This window comes from Protobothrops mucrosquamatus, unplaced genomic scaffold (genome assembly GCF_001527695.2).
Source record: "Protobothrops mucrosquamatus isolate PMUCROS unplaced genomic scaffold, P.Mucros_1.0 scaffold5073, whole genome shotgun sequence".
Taxonomy (NCBI): domain Eukaryota; kingdom Metazoa; phylum Chordata; class Lepidosauria; order Squamata; family Viperidae; genus Protobothrops; species Protobothrops mucrosquamatus.
The window spans coordinates 66999-78903 of NW_015390950.1; the positions used below are offsets into that span (position 1 = coordinate 66999).

The 11905-nt window shown below is 45.4% G+C and overlaps 1 protein-coding gene across 1 annotated transcript in view; it reads right to left on the minus strand.

Moving 5' to 3' along the window:
• The window catches only part of LOC107299528 (diacylglycerol O-acyltransferase 2-like), a 38739-nt gene that overhangs the window by 12993 nt on the left and 13841 nt on the right, over nt 1-11905 (minus strand). The window contains exons 2-4 of the mRNA XM_015828890.1: nt 10600-10719; nt 4565-4672; nt 3427-3497 (exon numbers count right to left, since the gene is read on the minus strand). Coding sequence (XP_015684376.1) covers nt 3427-3497; nt 4565-4672; nt 10600-10719 — 299 coding nt within the window. The remainder of the gene's footprint in view (nt 1-3426; nt 3498-4564; nt 4673-10599; nt 10720-11905) is intronic.

Here is an 11905-nt window from a genome sequence, read left to right on the forward strand (position 1 = left end):
CTCAGGAATTCTGGGAGTTGAAGTCCACGAGTCATGAAGGGGACATAGTTCCCCCATGCTGGCTCAGGAATTCTGGGAGTTGAAGTCCACGAGTCATGAAGGGGCCATAGTTCCCCCATGCTGGCTCAGGAATTCTGGGAGTTGAAGTCCACCAGTCATGAAGGGGCCATAGTTCCCCCATGCTGGCTCAGGAATTCTGGGAGTTGAAGTCCACCAGTCATGAAGGGGCCAAGGTTGCCTACCTCTGCTTTAGGGCTTCACCAGTGCAACCTGTCTGCCACCTGAGGAAGGTCAGGATTACAGAGCACAGCTGTCCTTGCAAAGAAATTATTTCAGAGACTTTGAGACTTAAATTGAGCTGTTGTCACTAAGAGATAAGCCACGTCTGGGCTTAGTTCACTGTATTTTACAACTGGGGCAGGAAAAACCTGACTATAGCAAATGAAAAGCTCTAGATCAAAGGATGCCCTTTGATAGGTGCCAAAACACAACTCACAACTCAGCTTTTTTTATAAGGATGACAACAAGTCCCAGGGCAGAAGTTCAAAATAATAATAATAATAATAATAATAATAATAATAATAATAATAATAATAATAATAATAATAATAATAATAATAATAATAATAAAGTTGGAAGGGATTGGTGCAGGAATTGGATATGGCTAGTCTAGAGAAAAGAAGGACGAGGGGGGACATGATAGCCGTGTTACAGTATCTCAGGGGTTGCCCCAAAGAAGAGGGAGTCAAGCTATTTTCCAAAGCGCCTGAAGGCAGGACAAGAAGCAACGGATCGAAACTCATCAAGGAGAGAAGCAACCTGGAATTAAGGAGAAACTTCCTGACAGTTAGAACAATGAACCAGTGGAACAACCTGACTCCAGAAGTAGTGAATGCTCCAATACTGGAAGTTTTTAAGAAGAGACTGGACAGCCATTTGTCTGAAATGGTACAGGGTTTCCTGCCTGAGCAGGGGGTTGGACTAGATGACCTCCAAGGTCCCTTCCAACTTTATCATTATTATTATTATTAACAGATCTCAACAGACCTGAGCATGGCACCCGATCTAAGAAAATGCAATTCAGTGGTGAGAAAAGTAAAGTTTTACACTTATAGGCAAGAAAAACCAAATGCACCTGGCTCAACAGCAGTAACCTTGAGAAGGATTTCATTCCCTCTGTGAACTTATTATAATAAGTAACACAGTAGGCACAAGTCCACCATTAGATGTCAATCAAATCTATTCCAAATATTGCTCATATAAGGCAGAGGTCACCAACCTTTGTCGGTTGGCGGATCGGAGGAAAAGGGAGGGGGAAGCATTTTATATGTGTGCATGCGCGTGCGTGCGCATGGGGCCGCAAGCATGCACGTGCTTGCAAACAGGGCAGGGCTAGCACCTGGGTGATGCTCACTAGTCCCGCCCCATTCTTGCGTGGCGCAGTGCCTTGTTTCTGCACCCCGTGGCATAGCGGTAGCCCGTTTTTGTGGCCCATGGCATGGCGGTGGTCCGTTTCCGTGCCCCGCGGCACGTCTGCAGCCATTTTTGCACCTTGCAGTGCAGCAGTGTCCTATTTTTGCACCCTGCAAAATGGCATCCCGTTTTCACGCTCCAAGGTGCAGCGGCCTCCCGTTTTTGCGCCCCGTGGCGTGGCCTCCCGTTTTTGTGCCCCGCAGCCGCGGTGTGCGCGCACACTGGCCAGCCTGTCTTGCGGCCCAGTGGCCAGCAGGCCACGACCCAACACGAGGGCGCGGCCCACAGGTTGGGGACCCCTGATATAGGGAATGGGCTGTGAAGAGCTTCCCAGATTTGGAATGAAAAGTGAAAAAAGCTGTAGCAGCTCTCATCCTGCAAACTTATTTTTCCAGATCCCCACAAGAACCGGACACTATTTTGCACAACCTCAATCAAGAAAAACTCGAACAAATTCCGGCTTAACCAGTTTGGAAATAAAAGGCAGAGTTCAGAGGAGCAGACAAAGAGAGAAACTCAAGCCAGCAATCAGACACGATTTGAGCAAGATGTTTGTAGATAAAAGGCTGGACAGAAAAACATTTAAAGCAGTGTTTTTCAACCTTGGCAAGTGTGAAGAGGTGTGGACTTCAACACCCAGAATTCCCCAGCCAGCCTTACCATAGATCTTTGATGAAAACTCATTGGTAGACTCATGCTGTGGGTCCAGCTGAGTTGGTGGATGCAATGTCGCCCCCTCTGGCCACCCCTAGCAATGACCAGGGACACACAATAGCACAGGGGTCTTCAAACTTGGCCCTTTTATGACTGGTGGACTTCAACTCCCAGAATTCCTCAGCCACCGTGCCTGGCTGAGGAATTCTGGGAGTTGAAGTCCACCAGTCATAAAAGGGCCAGGTTTGAAGACCCCTGCAATAGCACCTCTGCTTGGAGGACCTCTTCCACGTTGGGAAGTGTAATAAGTAGATCTGCCATCTCCTTCACGACTGTGCAAGCTTTCTTGGCATATATGTGGCACAGGAGCATGACGCACACTTCAGGCAGTCCTCAACTTACGACCACTTCTTTAGCCCAACCGTTCAAAGTTACCACAGCGCTGAAAACAGCGGCATATGACCCAGTCCTCACACTTACGACTATCAAAGCATCCCCATCATGGCCACGCGATCGAAATTCAGGTGCTTGGCAACTGGCGTATATTTATGACGGTTGTGCCAGCATCCCAAGGACGCGTGGCTGCCATTTTTATGACCTTCCCAGGGGCTTTTTCAATAAAGTCAGTGGCAAAAGCCAGACTCGCTTAACAACCGTGGCCCAAAAAAATCAGCCATGACTTCCTGAACGGCCTCCTTGCTTAGCAGCCGAAGCGTCATGCTCAATTCTAGTCGTAAGTCAAGGATTTCCTCTAAAAGTATAGTTTTTATCTTTTTTTTAAGATTGTAAGCTGCCCAGAAATTTTGCAAATAAATAAAAAATAAATACAGGTAGCCCTCAACTGACAACAGTTCATTTAGTGGCCGTTCAAAGTTACAACGGCACTGAAATAAGTGACTTACGACCATTTTTTCAGAATTACGACGTCTACAGCCTCCCTGTGATCATGTGATCAAAATTCAGATGCTGGGCAACTGGTTCCTATTTATGACCATCGCTGCATCCCGGGGGGGTCACGAGATCCCCTTTTGCGACCATGTGACAAGCAAAGTTAAGGCAGAAACCAGATTCACTCCACAGCCGGGTTAGTAACTTATCAACTGCCGTGGATTCGCTTAAGAACTGTGGCAAGAAAAGTCCTAAAGTGGGACAAAACTCAATAAACAAACGTTTCACTTAGTGACAGAGGTTTTGGGCTCAATTGTGGTCGTAAGCCGAGGACTACCTGTGAGAACCCCAAAGCATTTTCACACTTCAATTGAAATAATCTCTTTGCTTTCTTTCATCCCAGCAACTCACTCGAATTGGAAAGTAATCCCGGAAATATCTCCATATGGCCCAGTTCCGGATCCACTGTGATCTTCTTCCAGCTTTGAAAAAATAAAAAAAGAGAAAACAATGGGGAGAGGATCTAAACAAGGGAGGTTCAGGCAACTAGCCTATTGGGGAAGCTGATTTACATTTAGTTAACCACATCGCTCAAATCAAGGGAGGGAAAAGTAGGAACAAGCATCAAAGCAAAACCACCTGTCTTCCCAGATTTGGGGCTTGGGTCATCCTGGTTTAGGGCTACAGTATTGATACTTCCCATCAATTTCTACCCTGCCTCTGAAGATACAGAATAATTGGGAGTCCAAAGTCTACAGTCTTAAAGGTGCTAAGACTGAAAAACACTTATCCATGGCTTGGGATATTTGGAAAAGCTGAAATCCTCCAGATCAGGGGTAGGCAACCTTGGCTCTTTTATGACTCGTGGACTTCAACTCCCAGAATTCCTGAGCCAGCATGGGGGAACTATGGCCCCTTCATGACTCGTGAGCTTCAACTCCCAGAATTCCTGAGCCAGCATGCTCCAAAGAAGAGGGAGTCAAGCTATTCTCCAAAGTGCCTGAAGGCAGGACAAGAAGCAATGGGTGGAAACTAAGCAAGGAGAGAAGCAACCTAGAACTAAGGAGGAACTTCCTGACAGTGAGGAGAATTAACCAGTGGAACAACCTGCCTCCAGAAGTGGTGAATGCTCCAACACTGGAAGTTTTTAAGAAGAGACTGGACAGTCATTTGTCCAGAATCATATAGGGTCTCCTGCTTGAGCAGGGGGTTGTACTAGAAGACCTCCAAGGTCCCTTCCAGCTCTATTCTGATTGATTGATTGATTGATTGATTGATTGATTGATTGATTGATTGATTGATTGATAGGATCTTGGTGAGCTCCAGTTGGCTAAAAACGGACAGGTCATGCAGACAGGGACAAGCTGTAGGCAAACCTACCCCTTATTTTTGTATCTAGCGAGCACGGAAAATTTCATAGCTGGCTGGACTTTACTGCAACCAACATCCTTAGTAAAAAAAAAAAAAACACCAACCCTTTGCTTTACCCAAATGGAGTCAAGGTCTTTCCTTTTCTAAGGGATCGGATTGGGACAGGTCTGACACTTACCCTTCCTAGGAGTGTTCCAGTCGAAGGCATACCACACTAAGTATAGAACTGTTATAATCCAACAGTCTGTGCAGAGCATATATATGAGGATAATAGTGCAAATAACTCCTGGAAGAAAAGAGAAGAGAGAATTAATCCAGGTCAGAAATTTCATATTTCAAGGATTTCCTCAAAGCAAAACAGGATGTCCTTCTTTCAAAACAGGATGTCCTGACCTTGGTATTACCTGGTGGTCTCCTCTCCACTCATAATTATTTTTTGGGAAAAAGGTTCCAAGTTTCTCCCCCCTTATAAAAACCTGGAGGAACCTCAAAGGACTATACTGCTATCTAACTCAGGTAGTCCTCAATTTAGAACCACACATTTAGTGGCTGTTCAAAGTTACGATGGCACTGGGGGAAAAAAAGTGATTTACGATGACCGTTTTTCACGCCTAAGGACCGTTGCAACATCTCCACGGTCACATGATCAAAATTTGGACGCTTTGTACTTATGATGGGTTGCGGTGTCCTGGGGGGATCACGTGATCCCCCCTTCTGCGACCTTCCGACAAGTTTAACGAAGAGAAGGACGAGGGGGGACATGATAGCAGTCTTACAATATCTCAGGGGCTGCCCCAAAGAAGAGGGAGTCAAGCTATTTTCCAAAGCGCCTGAAGGCAGGACAAGAAGCAACAGATGGAAACTAATCAAGGAGAGAAGCAACCTAGAACTAAGGAGAAACTTCCTGACAGTGAGAACAATTAACCAGTGGAACCACCTGCCTCCAGAAGCGGTGAATGCTCCAACACTGGAAGTTTTTAAGAAGAGACTGGACAGCCATTTGTCTGAAATGGTACAGGGTTTCCTTCCTGAGCAGGGGGTTGGACTCGATGACCCTCAAGATCCCTTCCAACTTTATCATTATTATTATTAGGTCAAGTCAAACAGGGAAGCCAGATTTGCTTAATAACCGTGGGACTGGCTTCCCATAACAACGGCGGACAGGAAGGGTCGTAAAATGGGGCAAACGGAAAGGCCGCCGAAACGGCGCAAATTGAAAGGCTGTACAATGGGGCAAAACTGGAAGGCTGTAAAATGGGGCAACTTGTAAAGCTGGGCTCCGCTGTGGTCGTAAGTCGAGGACGACCTGTAATTAATTAATCAATCCGCTGATGAACCTTGTCCTAAAGGAACCATAAAAGCGCCACGCGCAGCTGGAAGGTAAGGGAAAATGATCCCAAACTCCCATTGGCAAGACGGGAGCCTCCCACCTGGGGAACAGTTAAGATGTTGAGAGGCTGATCATTCAAAAGGTACCTCAGCTGCAAAGGGGAGGAATTCCCTTAAAATTCCTTCGCAATTTAATTGTACTTTGTCCCTGGAGGGGGAGAAAGAAAGAAAAAAAACAAACCACCCTTGTAGCAATAAACATGTTTACTCGCCCAGAGATTCTGAGGCTGGCGCTGGATGCAGAAGACTGGCAGAGCCAGGAATGCCAGCTTAGTCCTTGAATAACAGCCATTCGCGCTAGTGACGGTTTGAAATTGCAACGGCACTGAAAAAAAGGGGACTTAGGACCGTTTTTCACGCTTAACGGCCGTTACGGCAAACCCACGAGCCACGTGATCAAAATTCAGACGCTTTGGCAACTGGCATGTAGAGATTGGATAACCATTTGTCTGAAATGGTTTAGGGTTTCCTGCCTGAGCAGGGGGTTGGACTAGATGACCTCTGAGGTCCCTTCCAACTTTGTCTATTCTAGTTTAGTCTAGTCTAGTCTATTCCATTCGATTCCATACTTTCTATTCTATTCTATTCTATTCTATTCTATTCTATTCTATTCTATTCTATTCTATTCTATTCTATTCTGTAATCCTATTCTATTCTGTAATTCTAGTCTAGTCTAGTCTGTAATTCTATTCTATTCTATTCCATTCCATTCCATATTTTCTATTCTATTCTATTCTAAATTCCACATTAACATGCCATGAGCAAGTTATCTCAAACCTGCAAATCAGAACAGTTGCACCCGGGCATAGAATTTTCATTTTTTGAACAATTTAAATGGGTATCTTCTCTGTCTTGGGGAAGAGATCCAATTTAGAAATAAGGGAGAAATTTCCTGACAATGAGAACAATTAACTAGTGGAGCTCCTTGCCTCCAGAAGTGGTGCTCTCAGGCGGAGCGGGGGAGCGTGGCCCACTGGGTGGGCATGGCCGCTGGGTGGGCACGGCTGTGGTGATCACAGCTGTGGTGGTCACGGCAGACTGGGTGGCCGTGACCGGGGTGGGTGGGTGGGTGGGCTGGGACCAGGCTGGCGGGGAACCAGTCCCTCACCATCTCTGGGCCATCCCCAAGGGGGCCAATGCCGCTTGCTTGCTCACTTCCTGCCCCATTGCTTCCAAATGCCACGTGCTCGCTACTCTGGCGAACTATGCTGGGGCGACGGCGTGCGTGCCCACAGAGAGGGCTCTGAGTACCGCCTCTGGCACCCGTGCCATAGGTTCGCCACCACTGGTATAGGGTTTCCTGTGTGAGTAGGGGGCTGGACTAGAAACCTCCAAGGTCCTTTCCAACCCTGTTAATTCTATTATCCTGATTCTTTCGGCCGTGCCACATTCTAATGATATGCCACACAAGCAATATCCAGGGTTGCCTGCCCATGGTTTGAAAAATGGGCCATGACTGATTTAACCACCCTCTCTGCCAAGGGTTCGGTTGCCCAAGTAAACAGAAGAGAAGTAAAGAGAAGCGTATTCTGGGTCATTTACCAAGGACAGGGCAACTTAAACTTGCCAAAGGAATAGGTGGAATTAACAAACACCCTGCCCTCCCCCAAGTAGGGATGTACTTTAACTCCCACAATTCTCCAGGCAAAGAACGCACCAGCTGGGAATTATAGCACAGGACCTCTGTAAGGCACCTCGTTAAAAAAAATATATACAAGGGAAGGTGACTCGCTATTAGAATAGAATAGAGCTGGAAGGGATCTTGGAGGTCAACTAGTCCAGCCCCCTGCTCAAGCAGGAGAACCTATACCATCTCAGACAGGTGAATGTCCAGTTTCTTCTTAAAAATCTCCAGTGATGGAGCGCCCACAATTTCTGGTGGCAAGCTGTTCCACTAGTTGATTGTCCGCACTGTCAGGAAGTTTCTCCTTAATTCCAGGTTGCTTCTCTCCTTGATTAGTTTCCAACCATTGTTTCTCGTCCTGCCCTCTGGTGCTCTGGTGAACAACCTGACCCCCCCTCTGCCTTGTGGCAGCCCCCCAGATACTGAAACAATGCTATCATGTCTCCCCTATTTCTTCTTTTCTTTAGACTAGCCAAACCCAAGTCCTGCAGCCGTTCTTCCTATGTTTTAGTCTCCAGGCCTTTAATCATCTTAGTTGCTCTTCTCTGAATTTTTTCCAAACTCTCAACATCTTTTTTATGATCAGGTGACCAAAATAAGCAATCTTTTCGGACGTGAGCCAGGAATAAGGAAAGTAGGCAATTCTTTGGCACAGCAATCTAGACCCTCCCCTTACTCACAGTCCACGCGCTTACAGGTCCAATTCACCAAGCGGACCAGGTTAACAAACCACAATTGGTTTGGCTAGTACGGGTTGGACTAGAAGACCTCCAAGGTCCCTTCCAGCTCTGTTATTCTATTCTATGTCTCCAAGCAAAGAAATCCTATAACGCGGGGGTCTTCAAACTTGTATCCTTTCAAAAGGAAAAGCGGCACAAACTGAGATTTTTGTTATTTATGGAGTGAAAAGTCTATGGCAGGGATAGGCAACCTTGGCTCTTTTATGACTCGTGGACTTCAATTCCCAGAATTCCTGAGCCAGCCATGCTGAGGGGAAAGGGAGAGGTTTTCAAGCTGAGCCATGTTGGCTCAGGAATTCTGGGAGTTGAAGTCCACAAGTCATGAAGGGGCCGAAGTTTCCCCCATGCTGGCTCAGGAATTCTGGGAGTTGAAGTCCACAAGTCATGAAGGGGCCAAAGATTTCCCCATGCTGGCTGAGGAATTCTGGGAGTTGAAGTCCACGAGTCATGAAGGGGCCAAAGTTTTCCCCATGCTGGCTGAGGAATTCTGGGAGTTGAAGTCCCCGAGTCATGAAGGGGCCATAGTTCCCCCATGCTGGCTCAGGAATTCTGGGAGTTGAAGTCCGCAAGTCATGAAGAGGCCAAAGTTTCCCCCATGCTGGCTCAGGAATTCTGGGAGTTGAAGTCCGCAAGTCATGAAGGGGCCATAGTTCCCCCATGCTGGCTCAGGAATTCTGGAAGTCCACGAGTCATAAAAGAGCCAGGGTTGCCTATCCCTGGTCTATGGAGATCCTCTGTCATCCAGGTCCTGGTTGTCCCAAAGGTGCTTTTTCATGAGGCAACTGGGCTTTCTTTGTTTCTATATAACAATAATAAAGTTGGACGGGACCTTGGAGGTCATCTAGTCCAAATTCTTTCTTTGAAGACGTTTCGCTTGTCATCCAAGAAGCTTCTTCAGAGTCTTCTTCTTCAGCTCTGGAGAAGCTTCTTGGGATGAGAAGCAAGACGTCTTCAAAGAAAACAAGAAAGTCCAGTTGCCTCGTGAAAAAGCACCTTTGGGACATGGAGTGAAAAACACCAAACAGGGCACTAAGCCAGATTTTCGCAAACAAGTTGGACACCTGCAGCAAATCCATTTGTTCCAAGTAGGGGTGGATCCCTAACCCCCCCTCCATCCCCCACAAAATGGCCTTGACAAGTCACGGTCACACTCATATTTTGGATCACGGGGTAGATAAAACTTGGGACTGATGTCTAGGTCCTTTGAACTCGGGACAGGCATCCCATTCCTTTTTTGCCCTGGAAATCCTGGATCATTATTCAGGGTTTAGGTAAAGCTGAATAAGAAAAATGAATCTGAATTTAGGGAAGAAAGAATTAGAAGGGACTTTGGGGGTCTTCAAGTCCAGCCCCCAAGGTTTTTTGAAATAAGAGATGATAAGAAATGGCCGGGCTGGAGAACTGGAGGGAAAGCCTGCATTTCAAACTAATTGGGGGATGTGATTTATGACGATTAATTAGAGGAGGGAATTGTGCTTTTATACTATGTGCTCAGGGGAGGGGAATTCAGGTTTTGGCTTTGCCTATGTACATGCGGATGCTATGCTACTCAAATAAAGATTCTTTAAGGTAAACAATGCCTCAAAGTTCTTCGAAGAGTTTCATTTGTCGGAACCATGACAGCCCATCTGTATGCTTCAGCTTTCTTTTTCTTTTTCTAGCTTAGCACGGTCGTTAACTGAATCTGGCTTCCCCATTAACTTTTGCTTGTCATAAGATCACAAAAGGGGATCACGTGATCCTGGGGGACACTGCAATCGTCAAAAATATGAGCTAGTTGCCAAGCGTCTGGATTTTTATCACGTGACCATGGGGATGCTGCAACGGTCGTAAGTGTGGAAAACGTTCATACGTCACTTTTTCAGTGTCATGGTAACTCTGAATGGTCGTTAAACGAATTATAGTAAAGTCGAGGACTTAATTTTGAGGAAGCTGCTGGATCTTAGACTTCGATCCAGTTGTCTAAACACGGCCCCTGTATTTCACCTAGGCCAGGGGTAGGCAACCTTGGCTCTTTTATGACTCGAGGACTTCAACTCCCAGAATTCCCCTTCATGACTTGTGGACTTCAACTCCCAGAATTCCTGTGCCAGCATGGGGCAACCTTGGCTCTTTTATGACTCGTGGACTTCAACTCCCAGAATTCCTATGCCAGCATGGGGGAACTATGGCTCCTTTATGACTCGTGGACTTCAACTCCCAGAATTCCAGAGTCAGCCATGCTGAGGGGAAAGGGACAGGTTTCCAAGCTGAGCCATGCTGGCTCAGGAATTCTGGGAGTTGAAGTCCACAAGTCATTAAAGAGCCAAGATTGCCTACCCCTGACCTAGGCAACCAAGATCAAAGTAGATAAAGTCTCACTTGAAGGCAGCTTTTAGTGATCCATGCTTTTAGTGATCCTCTCTCCCAATAGCAGCACCCCAAAAGTCTCGAGTGTTTGAGACAGAAAGACCTCCTTACCCATCGTAAGGAACGAGATCACCCATTGTAGCACTGAAATGATCTGCAGCTGCTTCTCCACTTTGGACTTCGACAGCCAAGAGAGATCCTGAAGGGCTGATAAGATGCTGGAACCGGTCCCTGAAAGGAGAAAAGGAAGAGAATTTGGTCTATGGAACGATTTCCAAAGGCTTCCCCAACCGTTTCCTTCCAGATGCTTTGAATGCGACTCTCCGTATTCCCTTTTAATTAATTCCCTACTAACCATTAAGTATTAATTCCCTACTAACCATTAAGTATTAATTCCCTACTAACCATTAAGTATTCATTCCCTACTAACTATTAAGTATTAATTCCCTGTTAACCATTAAGTATTAATTCCCTGTTAATCATTAAGTATTTATTCCCTGCTAACTATTAAGTATCCATTCCCTACTAACCATTAGGTATTCATTCCCTACTAAACATTAAGTATTCATTCCCTACTAACCATTAGGTATTCATTCTCTACTAACCATTCACCCCCTACTAACCATTAAGTATTCACCCCTTACTAACCATTAAGTATTTATTCTCTACTAACCATTAAGTATTCATTCCCTACTAACCATTAAGTATTCATTCCCTGCTAATCATTAAGTATTCATTCCCTACTAACTATTAAGTATTCATTCCCTGCTAACCATTAAGTATTTATTCCCTGCTAACCATTAAGTATCCATTCCCTACTAACCATTAAGTATTCATTCCCTGCTAATCATTAAGTATTCATTCCCTACTAACTATTAAGTATTCATTCCCTGCTAACCATTAAGTATTTATTCCCTGCTAACCATTAAGTATCCATTCCCTACTAACCATTAGGTATTCATTCTCTACTAACCATTATTCACCCCTTACTAACCATTACGTATTTATTCCCTACTAACCATTAAGTATTTATTCCCTACTAACCATTGTATTCATTCCCTACTAACCATTAAGTATCCATTCTCTACTAACCATTATTCACCCCTTACTAACCATTAAGTATTCATTCCCTACTAACCATTAAGCGTGCCTGGCTGAGGAATTCTGGGAGTTGAAGTCCACAAGTCATAAAAGGGACAAGTTTGAAGATCCCTGCTCTAGACTGACCCAATTCATGCAAACTTTTAACAACAATGCAACCAGCCCGAAACATCCTCTATACCAAACAAAAAAACAAAAAAAAACCCAGCCTCAAATCCTACTCAATTTCAGTCATTGTCGTTTCTGAGACAAGGCCCAAGCCTTGCTGGATTTTAAGCCAACATTAACTTGGGAGATCAGCAGAGTTCTTTAAGAA